The sequence below is a fragment of the Colletotrichum tamarilloi genome (assembly GCF_030869305.1).
Source record: "Colletotrichum tamarilloi strain Tom-12 chromosome Unknown Scaffold_9.1, whole genome shotgun sequence".
NCBI lineage: Eukaryota > Fungi > Ascomycota > Sordariomycetes > Glomerellales > Glomerellaceae > Colletotrichum > Colletotrichum tamarilloi.
The window spans coordinates 438,523-456,893 of record NW_026849392.1 but is presented as its reverse complement, the minus strand read 5'-3'; the positions used below and the strand labels follow the sequence as shown (position 1 = coordinate 456,893).

The following is an 18,371-nucleotide window of genomic DNA, read 5'->3' as shown; positions in this document are numbered from 1 at the left end:
TGAATACGATGCAGCGAGGATGAATGGTTGAGCCATGGAATGGATGTCGAAGATTGACGGTTAAAGGTCAGTGGTGGTGGTCGGAAATGCAGAAGGCCAACCAAGAAGCACGGGCTTGATCAGGTAGCAAAGGGCGAGTAAACAGAAGGGAAAGTCAGATGTTGTGAGGGTTGGCGGGGACGGCTCCTTAGATAGCAGGCCAACAACCGGGAGGTGGACCGGGACCGGGAAGATCAAGGCGTGGGTCTGGGCGAGGTGCCTAGATTCGGGGTTCGATGTCTGGGGTAAGGTAGAATACCAGGAACCGAGTTGGGAGTTGCGATACGCGACGAGATGGGTATCTCGTCGTACAGCAGAAGAAGCACGGGATGATGATGGGGCCAGCGGGGCGGAGGAGTGAGAATAAGATACGGTACGGTGATAGCGGTGGCAGGACTTGTGCGGGCAACGTGTGTCGTAGACGCGGATGTGGACGTGGCTGTTTGTTGGTGCTAGAAGACAATGACTGTACTGCACACTCCGTATGCGTACTCGGTCAGGTACTCAGTTTGAGCGGCGAGCAGGACGGATGGGAATGACTGGGGTTGCGATTAGGGAGAATAAGGTCGGGAGAGTCATGGTATCGTAAGGTAGACAAGGCGATTGTAATACATGAGATGCGGCGATTTAGGTTGGGAAAAGGAAGGGCGAGGGTGAAGGTAGTGGGCCTCGAGAGACGGACGGGCAAAAGTTGCAGACGTGGGCGGAGCGGAAAGGAAGTGGCATTGGATGGAGATAAAAAGGCGTGTCGTGTCGAAGGGGCAAGGGGGAAGGGGGGGGGGGGGGGGGGGGGCGGGGGGGGGGAGGGGAGGGGGGGGGGGGGGGGGGGGGAGGGGGGGGGGGGGGGGGAGGGGGGGGGGGGGGGGGGGGGGGGGGGGGGGGGGGGGGGGGGGGGGGGGGGGGGGGGGGGGCAGGCCGCAGGGTGACAGGGGGGAGTCTAGGGGAGAGAAGCCGAGAAGGGGAGCGGTTTGTCAAGTTTTGCAGCGCAGCACCTACGGATATTCCTCTGAATGTCCAACCGTTCACTCCCACAGCACACACTACGCAGTATGGATCGGGGGGGTGTAGAATTTCCCGACGTGCAGAGGAGGCTTGGGCAGAGAGTAAATACAAAAGACGTGACGACAAAAGAGAAATAATCAGGGTCGCTTACGTGGTGAGGATGGCGAGGTGAGGTCTAATTCCATCGAAAGGGCTGTGAGCGATGCAGCGCGCATCGCAGTGCAGACGGGGGCCATGGCAGATATCTGTCAATGATTCGAGGGCCAGATTCGTCAGGGCCGGGAAGAATGAGGGAATTGGAGTTCGTCGCAAAGTGCGAAAGGGCGAGGCTGGCCTGATTAAGGTACCTTAGCTAGGTTCCGGCTGCCCGTACGGCCTACCTGAGATGGATGGCTGCTGCGAAGGTAACTATTTACCTTGGCCAACAAGGCACTGGTAACATTAGGTTCGTAAAGTAGTTCCCGTCTTCTCACAAGTTTCTCTCTTGTTGTCCCTTCCTCTCCTTCTCTTTTGACGGTCACTGCCCATCCGCCTACCTCAGTATGAGACTATGGTGTGCGGATGAATACGCTACACTACTCCATCATACGGGGAAGCGGGAAGCGGCAGGCGGGACAGTGGATTATTCGCGCGAGATTGGGGGTGAGGGGGACCACTGGGGGGACGGGGGGGAAGGGGGAGGGGCCGAGGGTATGATTTCATTCGTAGGGGAAACATGAAGGTTGGGGGCTTCCTTACCTATCCTACCTAGGTCTACGGGTACCTTTATTCCAATCGCACTGGCCGTTCCCCTGGAAAGCCAAATAGGGATACCTAGCATTTGGCTGCCACACACTCCAAGCTCCATGTATTTCCTGCCAGGAGAGGTACTTACGGAAGCTAGGTCAGATAATAGGCAGGAATCCCACACCAGCCGGGGCATGCCCGCCGCGCCGTTTTTCGACATGACAGTTCAGGTTATCAATCAGCTCAACCAAATGGAACCCCCAAACACCTCACGGCCAAACCATCAACACCAGCAACACGGTGGCGCTTTGTTGCGCACATCTTGGAATACCGTACCAATATGCTTGTCTAGGGGAGTAACTAGTTTGGAGGAAAACTCACAGGAAAAAAAAAAAAGGCAAGCAAGATATCGAGGTTGGCCTTGACCTCACCCGACGCCCGCAGCCCGCACGCAATTCGCCGCCACTGTGCCGACATCTTCACTCGCGCCAGACGGTTGCCATGTGGTGCAAGACGGTTATTCCTGGTTTCGTCAAGGTACCAAAGGCAAGCATCCAAGGAGAAGCAAGAGCCCTCCCACGCTCTCCCGTCGGCGCCCACCCATGTGCGCCCGTCAGATGCTCGAGAGACAGCCTCTGAGTGGTCCATGTGGGGGACCAACCAGATAAGACGCACTGCAACCATCAAAGTCTTACCAACCCAATGGAAGACGCAGATATCCTCCATGTGTGCGGCGTGCCTGCTCGCTAGTCTATACCTCACCTCACATTCTCTGCCCATGAGTTGCTGCTGCCGTTGGGTACGGACCGTACGGAGTACAGTACCGGTATCCGTGGGTATCAATCATTCACATGTGCAATCATGTCTAGTGCCTCCCGTGAGAGCATGGAACGAACGGCTGCGGGCGCTGTTGAGCAGGGGTCCGATTGCAGTCGGCCGGTTCGGACGTGGAATTTTTGCACTCGACACCTGATGGATCAGAACTTCTCAGTACATACCTACTAGCTACCACGCACCTCATGACGCTGCATGGCGGGTGCTTGTTAGGTAATTGTTTGGATCAGGAACCCGCGCACGAGATACCTTTGGTGAGAGAGAAAAAAAAAGAAAAAAAAAGAGCCGCGTGGGTCGCGCTTGCCAACTGCCAGATCCCAGTGCCCGCACTCGTCAAGATGGTATTGCCGCCGACTTTCGGCCATGCAGGTTTACGCCACCTCAGATAGAGATCCTACAATACTTTGTTACCTAGATCGCAGCCTCACATGCGCAGATTGAGATGACTCTTTCCCTTGGTACGGAGTACGGATACCCATGTCTCTGCTGCTTTCGAAATATCTTTCCCTTCGTCTGGGCTCACTAACAACATTCCCACCTATGGCTACCTAGGCCATTGGACAATGAGACATCAGTATTGCGACGATGCATCGCCCCGCCATCCGTGCTGTGCACTTATACTTCCGTACATACATAGCAAGGCGATTGGCGGCATCTGTGCAGCTAAATCAGGGTGCACAGCAGACCGGAACATGAATGTGTACATCGGTGAGGTAGGCCGCTATCTGCATCTCTACCTTACAAGTAGTATCGTGCAGATCAACGAGACCGACCGCCTCGAGCTGCCGACGTCACCTCCTGCCACACCTGCTTGCTGCTTTCACAAAGTCAAAGAACGATGAATCTAAACCCGACTTGACCTTGTTCGTCAACGTACAATGTGTTTCACCGAACCTTGTACACAATCGCGACACTCGGTGAAATCTCCCGAGCATGCCATTGGTCTGCCGTCCACCATGGCGACTGGCTTCCTTGCGGAAACGCCATCCGATCCCGACCTTTATTCGAACCCAAAGTGCCAACTCCCTTATCCTTATGGCCATTCTCTCCCAGACTGACCCTTGTCGGCTCTGGCAACCCTGGATTTGGAAAGCCCTGCTTTGGTCCCTGACCCCATGTGCCTTATCAACGATCCAACGCCTCTACCGGCGGATAACGGATGACAACCCGATATGCTCGATTAACTCACCGCCGCGACGCTGAGCGAGGCCGCCCATCCATTTCGTCGAGGCAAGGATGCCGAGCGTGGCACGCGTGGCAAGCTCTAATCACATGCATCTGACATATGCCAACTCGATGCAGACGTTTGACAATTTGCGAACGAGCTGGCTTTCTACGATAACAAGTAGCTCGAGGTCTCGAGCAGAGCACGCTATGCCTCCTTCCCCGGCAACTAAGACCTGCGGCAGGCTGCTGAATTCCACCATACACACACCTCAAAATGGGTCGACGCCATCTCCTTTACAGGTCAATATGCTCGTTGAACCTGTTGCCGTTCAATAGTTGTGTTCTTTACGAAACTCCGAGCTGAGGTTCTGTCATGGAATCGACAGGGCTGGCTGCATATTGCCGTCCACGATGGGCTACTCCTCATAGTATTCATCTTTGACAGAGAGGCATTTCCCCTCTCTTTCTCTATCAATCTCTCTCTCTCCACACACATCACAGGTTCCCGTCAACTGCAGTTACTTGTGTGCCTACAGGCGGCTGGGAACCTTGTGCATGTCAGCAATATCGTGATGATAGTGTCGGTGGGATCCAAGCCCGTGGCATTCTTTGGTCTCCTTCTATTATCTCCACTCTTGGAACCACATGAATTCTCTCCCACGTGCCGTCAACGCTTTACCATAGTTGAGAAAAGGAATGTGAGTATTCCTCCAGGCAATCCCTCAGCATTACCGGCCAATCAGCCGATGATGTATCAGGATTGCTTGGTACAGCGGTTACAGGACCAACCAAAATGCTTCGTTTTCCGTGGCTCCGAACAGCGCGCCCTCCACCAATAGTCCAGCTTCGTTCGTTGACACAAATGCCTGCACTCCCCTCATCAACATCCTGAGGAGATGAATTTGATGTAGAAACATCCGACATGCAGCGCTCATCCTCGTCTGCAGATTGAACACTGAATAAGACCGACTTGGTCAAAAATCGCGAGCTCAAAATGGCCGGCTTTGGCGACACCATCGCCTCACTTCTGGAGACATATTCCAAGTGTCTGTGTCTCCTGAAGGGCCTAAAGGGGGCTCGCGGGAACAAGCAGCCTCGACAACTTCGAAGAAGCATTCGCTCTGACAGTTCCAAGGTTCGAAGTGTATACTCTTCAAAGCTGTCCGTGGCTGGGACTCATCTTGAAAAGGGCGACGGTGCGTGTTTCTGCGTGCAGCGGCTTTTTAAGCTCATGTACTAATGTATCACAACAGCCGTGGCTCGATCTTCTGTGCGAAGAGTGATTAAGCGTCTTACATCGGCCACGACCAACTTGCTTCATCTCATGACCAGAGGCCAGAACCCGGTCATTGACTACCAGTCACTCAAGACTCTGTCCAACTCATCGCGTGTCGACGCTGTCAAAGCGATCAATGACCTGTCACGGAGACTTAGCACTCCGTCCTTGAAGTCTAGCTCGTCCGGGTCAAGTAAGAAGCAGAAGCATCCGAAGAGGATGCTTGCGGCAGACAGCAAGTCCAAGTCGAAGGACAGGGAAGCCTCGGAGCGCAAACTTCTCAAGTCTGCGGCGGAGGCGAACGAAACAGAGACCAAACCTGGAAACCCTACCTATACACAGCACCTCAAAGCCGAGAAACGTATGTCCATGGCAACGATGTCATCAGGCAGCACCAAGCTTGGCGAGATTGCCCCCAACAAGTTGCGACGAAGGCCATCGGAAAAGCCGGCATCGACAGATCAGTTCAGCGTGGCGCCAACATACCCGTTGAGACCTTACCATCAACCGGAGGTCAAACGCAAGAGGCTGTGGGGGCTTTTCGGGTGACGATGAACTCACATCTTGACGAAGGGCGTTTACTCTGCCTATTGATACTGGAAGCCACAGAAAGCAGTCTGCACAACGCATAGGAACATATGATGAAGGAACGCATAATCCAACCCAAGTAGCTATAGCGGGGAATAATTGGATGGGATATGATTCACGAGAACAACGATATACGCAAACTACGACGCTGATATAGGCGGATAGGAAGGCCAGATATGAGTATCTATAATAACACACAGGTTTTTAGGCGAGGAGCTCTGCATTGCGATGCAACCGCGGGGTAAAAGCAACAATTTACAGATTGATGATGAAGGAAGCCCTCGATCAAAGCCGCACAAAGTCGGGGTATCATAGATAGATACACGAATCAGAGACGGCAAGCTTGTGTGACCTTAATCCTGCAATACCTTATTGATTGTTTAACCTCACCAAGACTCATATCGCTGTCGGGAGTGGTTCATACTCCCCACGCTGTTGGGGGGGAAAAACCACCATTGGAAAAATAAAACGCAAATAAAGTAAAGAAAGCCGGCTGCCTTGAGGGCACTCCAAACCCAGAAGTAGTCTCGAGTACCACTGCACGCAATCTGTGTGGAGGACTACAAGTGGGACACCTGAGCTGACAGCGCTGGACGTCACTGGCTCTGCCCCACCATCCACATCGACGTCGATTCCCTATCCACCTGGAATGGGCCCAAGCGTGTCTTCAACTCGATATCGCCTTTCGCAACGTGCTCACACGACGACGACGACGACGCCTAGATCGACGGCCGATCAACCTCAACTCAATCGCTGACTTTCGCCTCGAGTCTACCACCATTGGACTGTCGATAGAAGCTACAGAGGAGCGGCAGAACATGCAGCACCGCCCCTACTGAATCATCACGACTCATTCTTCGCTGCCGACGCCGCCCCTCACCTCACGATGCCTTCAGATCCCGCCGCAAACCTTAGCGCCCTGCTGCGCGCAGCTTCTATCGAAGACCATGAAGAGGTCCTAAAGGCTGCCAATGCTTCTCTGAAAGCCTCCAAGACTGACATCGTTGCCCAACGCACCCGCGTTGTCGCCCTTCTCAAGCTCGACCGCTTCGACGACGCCCTCCGTGCGATTGCTGACGGCGGCGACAAGCTCGAGGTCGCTAGCCTTTTGGAAAAGGCCTATGCGCTTTACAAGACGGGGAAGCTACAAGAGGCCCGCGAGGTTGCCAATTCCAAGCCCCAGCGAAGCTTTCGCCACCTGGTTGCTCAGGTGGCCTATCGAGCCGAAGACTTCAAGGACGCGCTCGACGTCTACAGCAGCCTGTTGGAGGATGAGCAAGGAGAGGAGAGCGATCTAAAGATCAATCAGCTGGCGTCCGCCGCCCAGCTGGAATGGAAGGTTTCCAACAGCCTTTATGGAGAAGACACGCCGATTCCCGCCGCCGAAGATGCCGACACCTTCGAGCTTGCCTACAACATTGCCTGTGGTATGATTGCCCGCGGTGAGCTCTCCGAAGCTACGAAGCTGCTCCAGAGAGCACTGCGCCTCTGTGACGACTCTGAAGAGCTCTCGGAAGACGACAAGAAGGCTGAGATGACCCCCATCATGGTTCAGCAGGTGTATGTCTATACTAGGTTAGGCAAGACCGAGGAAGCTCTCGCGATCCAGAAGCAACTATCCATTTCAGAGTAGGTTGGCCCAAAATTCTTTCTAAAGGAGGTTTTTGCTTACCTCTGTTACTCAGGGACTCTGACGCCGAGTCTCGACTGATTGCGCTGAACAACACCTCAGCTCTTGCGACCGAGGTAGACAACCCATATTTGGCCCAGCGCAAGTTCGACACCGCAGCAGCCCTCAGCAAACAGGCGAAGCTCTTCAAGTATCAAGAAAGCCAGCTGGAGCAGAATAAGTACATTCTTGGCCTGCAAGCTCAAAAGTTTGATGGCGTGTATGAAAAGTCGTCAAAGGCACTCACAAGGGCTTCGCCAACAGTGTCCGTCGACACAAACGGTCTTTCGGCCATCAATGCCACAGCCTTTGCTTTGCGTCGCTCCAAGGTGGTTGAAGTGAAAGAGGTTCTCCCTTTGATTGAGAAGCGCCCCACAGATGTCGGTCTGCTCCTCACCATAATACAGCTCTACCTTACAGCGAACAACCCCGGTGCTGCGTTGTCCGTCCTTGAGCGCTTCCTGCAGAACCTGGAGAAGCAAGGCCCATCAGAAGTGCGCTTCTCTCCCGGCCTGGTTGCCTTGACTGTCTCTCTTTATAGACAGCAGGGCCGCCATAGCAACATACGATCAGAGCTAGCGAAGGCATCGTCCTTCTGGGAGAAGCACGATGGTCGCCACGTCGACTCTCTCCTCCGTGGCGCCGGTTCGGAGCTCCTCAAGTCATCTGAGCCCACGGATCTTGCAGCTGCTGGCGCTGCGTTTGAGAAGCTTTGCCAGAAGCCCGTTGCGGACCCCGTTGCCGCCGCTGGCCTTGTGGCATCCTTCGCCACATCAGACAGAGCAAAGGTGACGCCTCACCTCGCCGGCCTGCCTCCCATTGACGACCTCCTCCGGGGGGTCAACGTCGACGAGCTCGTCAGCAATGGCGTCGTCACCACTGCGCCGGCAGCCAGCCAGGCCAAGAAACGCCGCCTCGATCAGCCCACTGACGCAGGCAACAAAAAGAAGAGAAGAAGAAAGCTGCCCAAGGACTATGTTGAGGGCAAGAAGATGGATCCTGAGCGCTGGCTGCCCCTCCGCGACCGATCCTCGTACCGCCCCAAGGGTAAGAAGGGCAAGAAGAAGGCCCAGGAAGCGACGCAAGGTGGCTTCGTCAAGGAGGAGGAGACATTGGAGTTGGCCGGTGGCGCAGGATCTGTCAAAGTCGAAAAGGCGCCGACGACGTCGTCGAACAAGAAGAAGAAGAAGGGCAAGAAATGAGGAAAGGTGCTGTAGGACTTACTAGCCCCTCTGTCAAGAACATGCTGAAGGTCCTGCTTGTCCTACCGTGGCTGCATTACCAAAAGAAAAAAGTTCATTACTGTTTCGCCCATGACCGCGAATCCATGAACATGAGCTGAGTTTGGGAGACTGGTAACAAGATGTCGTGAAAGAGATATTGTTTGATTGAGTACGCGCTCTATCTACTCTTGCCATGTACCTCTCTTTCCGAGTCTGGCCCCCTAATCGACCGTCATAACGTTGGCCTCAAAGTCCAGTACACACCTATTGTTCTGGATCGACTACACTTTGCCATTTCACCGGATCATGGTTGTTGACGGTAGAAAGAAGTAATTTTGTATCACAGCCAAGGAGCGCTGCCCGGCCCTACCTGCGCATCCTTTAATGATGCTGCTGTCTGTCAAATGGCCCCTTCCCGCTCATCCCTCTCTATCAAATCACTAGCTACCCTTTTTCTCGCTCGCTGGTATCTTCCGTTTTCTCCTGACTCATCCCCAGATCCGCATCATCCGATATCAACTAGTTCTACAATGTCGGCATGGTTTTTTTCAACATGAAAAATCGCCACGAAAAGTTTCGCCTCTCCATTTGTGTTATGAGACCTAGCTAGGCCTTGACTGCTTGCACAGGGGGGCTAGGCAGCCTTTGCATCTCAGCATCCCTCTCGTCTTCCTCCTTCTCCTCCATCTGGGTTTCCAAGGGCGTCGAAGGCTCAGACGCGGTTGCCAGTGGAGTTGCCAGAGCAGAAGAGATGGGTTGTGGACTTATGATCAGCTGAGGGCTGGGTATAGGCCGTGGGCTGACGATTTGCGGACTGCTCACAGCTGCCTCGCTCTCTTCTTCATCTCCAGACTCATTCTCGATTGGAGGAAGCGGTGTCCTTCTTCCCTCGGAGAAACTAACTGCTGCCTCGCTCTCGCCATCGGATGGCACCAAGAGGTGCCCGCCAAAGGCGGGTGCTTTGGATGCATGTGCTGAAGAATACTTGCGATGGAGTTCACGGAAGCTCCTGGCTGTGGCAGTGCTGGCGCTGGCAGCTGATTCTCTTCTTTCTGTAGGTTCCAGCGAATCATTCAAAGCGTCGTGGTAGTCTTCTGCGACACTGACTGGGGATGCAGGCTCGTCTTGCTTACGCTGCTTCATGCGCTCCTCCGGAGTAAGTTGCTGTAACTCGGAGCCGAAATTGATAACGGACGCCTTCTTTCCATGTACCACAAAACTGCCGGAACCCCTGGTGAGCACGTCCTCACGGCTAGTGTCATCTGCGCCGCTGCCGGAGATGATTTCCTTGCCCTTTCTGCTGCGGTGGTGTGAAAGATGGCCAGCACTTTCTCTGAGTGTGCGTTGGAGGCTTCGCCGGATCTTGGTCTTGTCTTGTTTATCGATTGAGCCAGGCGTATCTCGCGACTCCGAGGCATCTCCTGGTTCAGAGAACGACCCCGTTCGCTTCCGTTCCGGGGGAATTCGCCCGCGAGAGCCCGACTCTAGCAGGCCGGCTTGCTGTAGTAGCGCCCGTTCATTTGCATCAACGTCTTCATGTCGGTCATTGTCTGTGGACTGTTCGCCCCTCTTCTGCGTCGAATGCTGTTGCGGGCTGTAGAAAGTCGGCTCGCCAGATGACTGGCTGGAGCTGGAACCAGGTCTCTGAGGCTGAACACGCTCTGCCGACTTGGAAACTTTCGAGTCCCATGAGTTTTGATGCTTGTGTGGGCTGAAAGTAGCACTGGTAGGCGGGGTTTGATAAGCTTCAGTGACGGGAGAGTCGGGCTCTGCTTGCGGAGTTTTCGAAGGCTGGATTGTTGAGACAGCGGCAGATGATCGCCTGCGCCTGCGTGCCACACTATTTGCCGATACGGCGTCGAGAATAGAAGGCCTTTCTTTGGCAGAGGGTGATGTCTCACGAGGCTCTCGGCCGTTTTGAGTCGTAGTAGGAGTAAGACCCCGAAGACTCTGCTCCTCAGCTAGATCCTTCAGCAGAACATCCCGATGACACATTGATTTCCACATGTCCATGCGAGTCCACTTGATCTTGACATCCATGTGAGCTGCAGCTGACAAGATCTGATCTCTAGTTTTGCCTTGAATAGGCGATAGGATTTGAAGGTGCCGGGCGTTCCTCAAGTGTCCTTCTAATTCTTGCTCCTTCAGAGCAATTTCTTCATCAGCTTTGGCGACTGCGTCCATCATAGTCTGCCGTCGTTGTGCCTGGATGGACTCGGCCTCTTTGTGGTCAATCTTGCCTCTAACAATGCTAACATCGCCTGTTGGAGTCTGGATGACCTGAGCAGAGGCCGAACTGCCGAGTCTCCTAATGCCGCGCCGGCTTTGGCCCTCGTAATTACCTCCCACGACGCCTCTCATGCGAACGCCTGACGTCGTAAAAGCCGCTGCATAGTTCAGCTTGGCTAGCCAATCATTCATCTCTTCCTCATTATCGGCCAGGAGAACTTCCTCCACATAACCGCTGGGCTGAGAATATTTGAAGGCGTTCTTATGCTTCTTATAGGTGGAATCGACGAGCGCAACAGCTTCCTTAGTTGGCAGATACCCGTCTGGTTTGAATTCCGGAAGAGGCGGCTTGAAGGTTATTGGCTCGCCATCGAAACCCTGCTTAACATGCGACTCGTACTGGTGCATTAGGTTTTTTATCCAAGTGGTGTTGCGGAAAAAGTAGAGTTGAGCGCCTGTGAGAATGGCTCCCCATTCCTGCCACGGTGACCTCGTCTTCTTCTTCTTGACATCTTTGCGCCACAGAAGCCCGACCTTGGTGATCTTGATGTCAACAACGCCCTGTGCCGCCTCGGCCGGGTTGCTGGAGCCCTTGTCATCGCGGAAAGCATCAGGCCGGGATCTGGCCGACACGATCTGCAACACTCCGGTTCTGAAGAAAGTTCTTTGAAGCTCCTTTACGTTGAGATCTTTTGCCGTCCCTAAGTAGTTGTAATGGTCTTCGAGTTCCATTACGTCTTTGAGACTCGGTCGCAAGATATCCAGCTTGCCGTCTATTATAAGTGTGTAAGGATCAAGAGGCTCCCGGTTTGAACGCTTGGCCGTAGTTTCCGGTGTGCCTCCTGGGAAAATCGTCTTCCGCTTGGCCCTGTTTGCCAAAAGTCGATCGCTGTTGAGGTCTAGGTCATCCTCGACATGAATGAAAGGAGTATACGTAATGTTGTCGTAAAAACAGCTCAAGACTGAGTCCGAAACACCCTCCCCTTTGGTGTTCTTCAAGTAGTCGGGCTGCTGCATCTTGTGCTTGTTGTTCTTATTGAAGACATCAGTGTGTAAAATAAGTAGTGAGAATGCGACGAAGTACGCCTGATCTGGAGAGGCATAAATGCCAGGGTTGCATTCGTGGTAACGGTTCGCAAAAGCCTGTAGACACCTGTCTATCTGCTGCGTCTCCTTCGGTAGTTCGGCCTCCATGAGCAGCTTTCGGATAGCCATATCCATTGGGTACTCAAAGAAGCTGAAGCGGCGCATATAGCTCCGTAAGACTGCTATTGAGAACGGATCACTCCCCTTGGACAACGCACTGGCAATTACTCCGCGACTCAATATTTCCTCTATTCGAGCGAGGTACTTGACGGGAGTCTCGTCCTCAAGCCTCTCGGGTAGAGGAATGGCTTCGCGGGCAATCTGCAACGAGTTGTTCTTTGAAGTGTTGGATCCAGGCGTTGCTGGTGTCAGGCTGCCTTGTCGACCCTGGCCAAGATCGGAGTTTTGGCGTAGTCGATTCAGCCCGAGTAGGTCACCGAAGCTTTTGCGCCCAACTGACGTCGATGCTCGACCATTTCCAGGGTCAAGATGACCATCCGTGGAATCCCTTCCTAGAGAACTCATAGTTGACGATCTGCCACGGCGCTGTAAGCGGGCACGCGTAGGGGAGGACTGTCCCGAGTTTGTTGATCCTGGTCTGAACAGAGCAGTAGCAGGTGAAGCATTGGGCTTCGCAGACTGCTCATGCGCAGAGGACGCCACAGAGTTGGCCCTTGTGCTGTGACTGGAATGAGGTCGCGAGCCTTGCTGAGGACGAGGGGTTCCCTCTCTAGAAGTAGAAGCAGCGGCTGGCTGGGGACCGCCGAGAGATGAAGATGACGTGGCGGGGTTGTCAATCGAAGGCTTGCCCTTCTGTGGTAAATGAGACAAGTCAAACATTGGCGCTGCAGTCTTGGGTTTCCTTCGGGGTAGGCGAAAAAAGCTGGAGCTTGACGGTACCGGAGGCGAGTTGCCTAGGGTGTTTGTAGCAAATAAGTGTTCTCCTGAGCTGGCGTCGGAGCGCGACGATTCTGATGCTCGATTATTGGGAAGAGATAGGTTGGGAACGTCATGATGCTCTCCGTTCGTCGGCGATCTCGAAGATGCTGGGCGGCCAGGCTCCTCAAAAGTCACGAGGGTTGGCCGGTTTCTCGATGCCATGTCTTCCAACCCCGTCTTTCTTCTCGTTGACTTCCACGTCATGGCCCTTCCGCCTCCATCCTCGCTATGTCTTGGCAATTCGCCTGAGCGTCGAAAGCGATCCGCGAGTCGCATGCGCGACTGCTTCTTCTGGGGAACCTGGAGGTCGGCGGTGGGAGCTGTCGTGATAATCTCAGGGGCTAATGTAGCTGGTCAGCAAAGTGATCTTAGGAAGACTCGGTTCTTGCCTTGGCGAGAGCCGTTTGGGGGGGGGGGGGGGGGGTGGGGGGGGGGGGGGTGGTGGGGGGGGGGGGGGGGGTGGGGGGGTGGGGGGGGGGGGGGGGGAGGGGGGGGTGGGGGGGGGGGGGGGGGGGTGGGGGGGGGGGGGGGGGGGGGGGGGGGGGGGGGGGGGGTGGTTAGCAGAAACATACGGCGAGGTACAGGAGGGGGCTTTTCAGCCTGTTGTTTAGCCCTGACCGACAATTGCGAGTCGGATGCGTTGCGAAACCTCAATATGGAGAAACGACGGTGCTTTGGTGTCTCTTCCTGGATAGGAGGGGTATCCGGTCGCGCATCAGGGTCATTGGGATTCGGTGGATTGAGAGCGCCATCATCGTCGTCGGATGGCCTAGGCAAGGCCAGAGACGTAGACAGAGGTTCTTGTACCGAAATGGACACAGAAGGTCGCGGTTGACCCCCTTGAGTTTCCTGTTCCTGCTTCTGTTCCTGTTCCGGTTGCGAGGTGGGCGGCGGTGGCGGCGGCGATGATGGCAGTTTGAGCTCGGGTATCGGATTTGAGTGGTCGCTGAGTTGTTGCTTCTTGTGCTGTTGTGATTGGGGTCGAGAGAGAGACTGCAGCGGCGGCGGGGGCGGCAGCTGGTCGGGCTGTTGGTGGTGGGATTGAGGTCGCTGGGGAGGGAAATGTTGAGGGAGCGGCGGTAGCTGAGGCGCAGTCTCGGACTCAAGAATGGTATGGCGCCTCATATCGGTCTCGCTGACCATGTTGCCGCGACGGCGTAGGAAAGGCATGACGGCGATGGGTCATGGTTTGCCAGGGATATATCGTCGGAAGTGGGAGGATGACGACCGCGGCCGAGGTCACGTCTGGGTGGTGCGGTGGGATGCCGTATGATCCGGACGTTAAGCCATCAGCACAAGGTGGAATTGTTGAGTACGGAGGCGGGAGACATTGGCGAGTCTATCAGATGAGGGATGCGCGGTGGAAGTTGAACACAAAGGAGGAGAATTGGACGGTAGGGAGGCCGAGTAAGCAGTGTCAAGGTGAGGTCAGGTTTGGTAAGGCCAGGCGAGACGGGGCGAGGTGAGTTAAGGTGAAGTGAGGCAAGGGTGTTGTTTATGTTAGGCTAAGCGCATTGCAACGCAAGAGACAGGACGACCGGGTTTGGGGGTAGGGGTCCTTAGGTTGGTTGCTGGATACGGTAGGTGTAGGTAATTATCCGTAGGCTGGTCCTCTGCTGGCGTTGGCGTACCTGGCCGCGCAAGGTGAGGCAAGGTACCTCTTCGTACCTTTAGGGGAAGGAGGACGAAGGGAGGGAGACCGAGTAATATTGTGGACAGCTGAATGTGGGGGGAGGAGAGCGAGAAAAGGCGTGGAGAAGTGTTTTCGAGACGTGAGCCCGAGGCGAGGGAATCTAAGTGAAGCACCAGAAGTCGAAAGTAAGGCAAAGCAAGAAAACGTCCTGTAGGTACAGTTGAGGCTGGATGCGAAAGAAAAAAAAGATCAACAGGGAAAAAGTACACATACGACCCAATTGGCATCAGGTTGGCGTTTGCGTGCGCTGTCGTGGGCAGGCACGCAGCGGCGTCCCAGTCTCATAGGTAAGGTCAGGTACGGAGTAGGCACCGGGGGAAAAGGGGGGGGGGGGGCTGAAGGGGAAAAGAAGACTTTTAGAAGCCATAGTGCGACAGACCACAAACGGCAGATACATTGAATAACGGAAACAGTGCACATTGTTAGGTACTCATCACTTCAGTTTTTCATACGGAACAGGACACGACTTTGATGCAAGGTCATGCCATATAACGGGCATTCGACGGACAGCGGCGAGAGTTAGGAAGCTACGGATAGAGAGGGAGAATCGCTGGGCTGGACTATTCAGAATACGCTACTTTACCTTAGCTGCGAGTTTACGACTAATAACATCCTTGGACTGACGCAGCAAACTGGAGTGGGCCGGTTCCAGGCTGAGGTGCCACGCATTTTTGCACACGTACCCAGCAGCCGGGGGGCTGGGCTGAGGTTCCTAGCCTCCAGGTCAGCAACGTGGTAGAGAACCTAGCACGGGGCTTAGGTAACTTGGGCAAGATGTTATTAGTAGGTAGTCATGTGTATCTATCCCCATCTACTAATACCTCAGGTAATGTGCTAGGTCGACATACAGGTACGTTGGCTTGAGTGTCTTGCACCGAACTGAGGTTACCATGGGCAGGAATACACGCACTGGATATGGGACGACAAATGACGAGTCCGTAGACAGCCATGGAGGAATGAGAAACCGACGAAGATATAAGGTAGGGAAAGGAGGACAAGCAGGGTCAAGCCTGGCGATCCTCAGACTGCCAATTTGGTGAGCAAAGGGCAATGTTGAGATGAAGCACCAGGGCAGACACGACCAGTCTGAAATGAAGAATACGCTGGCCGGGCTGCGGTCCGGGCACCATATGAAGCCCACCTCGCTACTCAGTGCTCAGTGGAGGACTCTGGTCAGGACTCAAGTGCAACTTGCAAGGGGTTCAAAGATTGACCTCCTAAGGTAAGCCAGGTAAAGAGGATCAGGGATAGTCCAATCTCTGAACTTTGGCACAATTGATTGACCCGGCGGGAGTGCCGGTCCAACCAAGGGGCACCTCCCATTACTTAAGAGACCATGCCTCATGCGTACCTTTACCCATATCAGGTGCCTTAGCTAAGCATGCAATGTCTCCAAAAAGGTACAAGCACCAATTGCGCTGTTCTGGTGCCTCGATTGTTGCCTCCCGCTTTCCAGCGTTCCTCGCATACCTCAAATAATGGAAGACATGGGGCCGCGATGACATCTTTACACATTCGCTGCGATAGTCGCATCTACAATGCCAAAAGACATCATATGTTGGCTAACAAATACCAGCATTGCTTCCTCGTCCCTTGGAGTCAATGACATGTGCAGTGATCCCGTCACCGACAAGGATCGTGTTGCGACGGCCAAACCCAGTCACCCAACCTACAAGTAAGCGGCTGCCTGAGCCTGCTCCCTGCCAACTCCGAGGTGAGGCAAGGCCAGCCGTGCTGTTGCATTCCTTATCGCTCGCTCACCTGCATTTTCCTCAACTTCGCTCCAAGTCTCCATCCTCCGGGTCCCCGAGAGTGTGTCGCGATTCTATCGCTACAACAACCCCCATCATCGCAATTGACCCTCGGTCGCATCGCCCGCATCCATCACTCCCTGACGCCGGGCTGAATTGACGTCAGTAATCTTCCATACCCGACTATCACAATAGGCTTTGCTCGTCGCCATGCGGCCTCACGTCGTCTTGTCTTCGCTGGCCAGCGTCGCCATTCTTGTCCCCGCCGCCTCCGCTGCACGTTTCGACGCATACCCCGAATATCGCCACGACGCCTCCGCTACTGCCGTGAGAGCCAAGTCTGACCTCTTTCCCTTCCTGAAAAGACTTCGGAATGGCGTCGTTGAATTCGTCTTCGGACCCCATCCTGCCAAAGCTAGCCACCTGACATCTCACGTCCGAACAAGCCTGCGAGACGATCACATCAATGAGGTCGTCTTGCGCTTCAATCTCACCACCGCGGAAGAAGAGTCTGCCTTTGCCGCCGCCGCCGCCCGTACCTTTCTAGACATTTGGGCCTTCAACCATGAATTCGTCGATGTTCGAATTCGCCAAGACAATGTTCGATCGCTGCTTGGGCTTCTGCCCGACTCTCTGAAATCAGCTTACTCGACGTTGATATCGGATGTAGCAGCCGCTGTGTACGACACATATCCTGCCGTCGATGTCCCGGCTCAGACTTACCGCATCCCCGATGGTCGCGCAAACCTCAAGAATGCGCAAAACGGGAATGAGAACTATTTTTTCCAGGATTACCAGAGGCTTGATGTTTGTGACCTCACGCCCGTGCAAGCACTGCGGAGTTCAAGCTAATACGTTCTAGACAATCGTCCAATGGATGCGCTTAACCGAAGCTATGTTCCCAGCCATCACCGAAGTTATAACCATTGGGCAATCCTCTGAACAACGAGATATTCTCGGTCTCAAGGTTGGCATGAAGACCCAGGCGCCAGGCAGCGAAAAGCGGAAGACAGTCGTTGTTGCGGGAGGGATGCATGCAAGAGAGTGGATTTCCACGACAACTACCAACTATGTCGCTTGGTCATTCATTACGGCCTTCGGCAGGGAGCCCATGATCACCAAGCTGCTGGAGCACTTCGATTTCATCTTCATCCCGGCTGTCAACCCCGACGGTATCGAGTACACCTGGACTACAGATCGACTGTGGCGCAAGTCCCGGCAGGAGACGGGTATGTCTTGGTGCCACGGTTTCGACCTCGACCACGCCTTTGGCTATGAATGGGGCGACTACTCCGAAAACGACCCTTGCTCTGAGAGCTATGGCGGTAAACAGCCATGGCAGGCTGCCGAAGCCAGAGCTGTAGCACTCTGGGCGAGGAATGCATCCTTGGAGGATACCGAGTTTATTGGTCTCATTGACCTGCACTCCTATTCTCAACAGGTGCTATTTCCCTTCGCATACTCCTGCGACGTCGACCCGCCCAATGTCGAGAACCTCGAAGAGCTCGCTGCTGGGCTTGCCAAGGCCATCCGTCTGTCCAACGGAGAGCTGTACTCGGTCACATCGGCGTGCGAAGGAGCTGTCGCAGGACGAGGCTCTGCTCCAGGTGCTAAGCGTCTTGAGACAGGCGGTGGATCGGCCATTGACTGGTTCTATCATGAACTGCACGCGCATTATAGTTACCAGATTAAGTTGAGGGATACCGGCAGCTACGGCTTCCTTCTTCCCAGGGAAAACATCATTCCCGTCGGCGAAGAAATATTCAGCGCGATGAAGTACTTTGGAGACTATCTCCTTGGCAACAACGGAATCGAGAAGTCCGTAGGAGCCTTGACACCAACATCCGACGAACCGGATCGTAGTCTGGAGCTTCGACGACTCAGAAAGCGCAAATAGTTAAGCAGTCGAAAGGATGGGCTTTGAATCTTTATTTTCAAGCTTCATCTACTCCGTGGCTCTTTCTGGGGAAAACAAGCCAGAAAGCAGCAGGAGAGCAAGAGAAGTCAGTGGTGGGACACAGCAACCAGGGTGTACGACATGGAGTTATGGCGATGGTGGGAATTTGGTCAGGTATTATAGTCACGGTTGTACGCAGCGGTTATTAAAGCAATGGGTCGGTTCACTGGGACATTACTGTGGGATACCATA

The 18,371-nt window shown here is 54.4% G+C and overlaps 5 protein-coding genes across 5 annotated transcripts; 4 read left to right on the top strand and 1 right to left on the bottom strand.

The window, feature by feature from the left end:
- Nucleotides 1-3,534: 3,534 nt before the first annotated feature.
- Nucleotides 3,535-3,804, top strand: CTAM01_03909 (uncharacterized protein; the record flags this gene model as incomplete). The annotated part of the gene is made up of 1 exon (XM_060519939.1): nt 3,535-3,804. The coding sequence occupies one exon, from the start codon at nt 3,535-3,537 to the stop codon at nt 3,802-3,804; it is 270 nt and encodes an 89-aa protein (XP_060385360.1).
- Nucleotides 3,805-4,762: 958 nt separating this feature from the next.
- On the top strand, nt 4,763-5,593 carry CTAM01_03908 (uncharacterized protein; the record flags this gene model as incomplete). The annotated part of the gene is made up of 2 exons (XM_060519938.1): nt 4,763-4,964; nt 5,022-5,593. The coding sequence occupies 2 exons, from the start codon at nt 4,763-4,765 to the stop codon at nt 5,591-5,593; spliced, it is 774 nt and encodes a 257-aa protein (XP_060385359.1).
- A 925-nt stretch (nt 5,594-6,518) lies between these two features.
- On the top strand, nt 6,519-8,503 carry CTAM01_03907 (SRP72 RNA-binding domain-containing protein; the record flags this gene model as incomplete). The annotated part of the gene is made up of 2 exons (XM_060519937.1): nt 6,519-7,261; nt 7,318-8,503. The coding sequence occupies 2 exons, from the start codon at nt 6,519-6,521 to the stop codon at nt 8,501-8,503; spliced, it is 1,929 nt and encodes a 642-aa protein (XP_060385358.1).
- Nucleotides 8,504-9,130: 627 nt separating this feature from the next.
- Nucleotides 9,131-13,948, bottom strand: CTAM01_03906 (Sec7 domain-containing protein; the record flags this gene model as incomplete). The annotated part of the gene is made up of 2 exons (XM_060519936.1): nt 9,131-13,119; nt 13,351-13,948. 2 exons carry the CDS (start codon nt 13,946-13,948, stop codon nt 9,131-9,133), a joined length of 4,587 nt encoding a protein of 1,528 aa, XP_060385357.1.
- Nucleotides 13,949-16,432: 2,484 nt separating this feature from the next.
- On the top strand, nt 16,433-18,119 carry CTAM01_03905 (zinc carboxypeptidase; the record flags this gene model as incomplete). The annotated part of the gene is made up of 2 exons (XM_060519935.1): nt 16,433-17,029; nt 17,085-18,119. The coding sequence occupies 2 exons, from the start codon at nt 16,433-16,435 to the stop codon at nt 18,117-18,119; spliced, it is 1,632 nt and encodes a 543-aa protein (XP_060385356.1).
- Between the last annotated feature and the right edge of the window lie 252 nt (nt 18,120-18,371).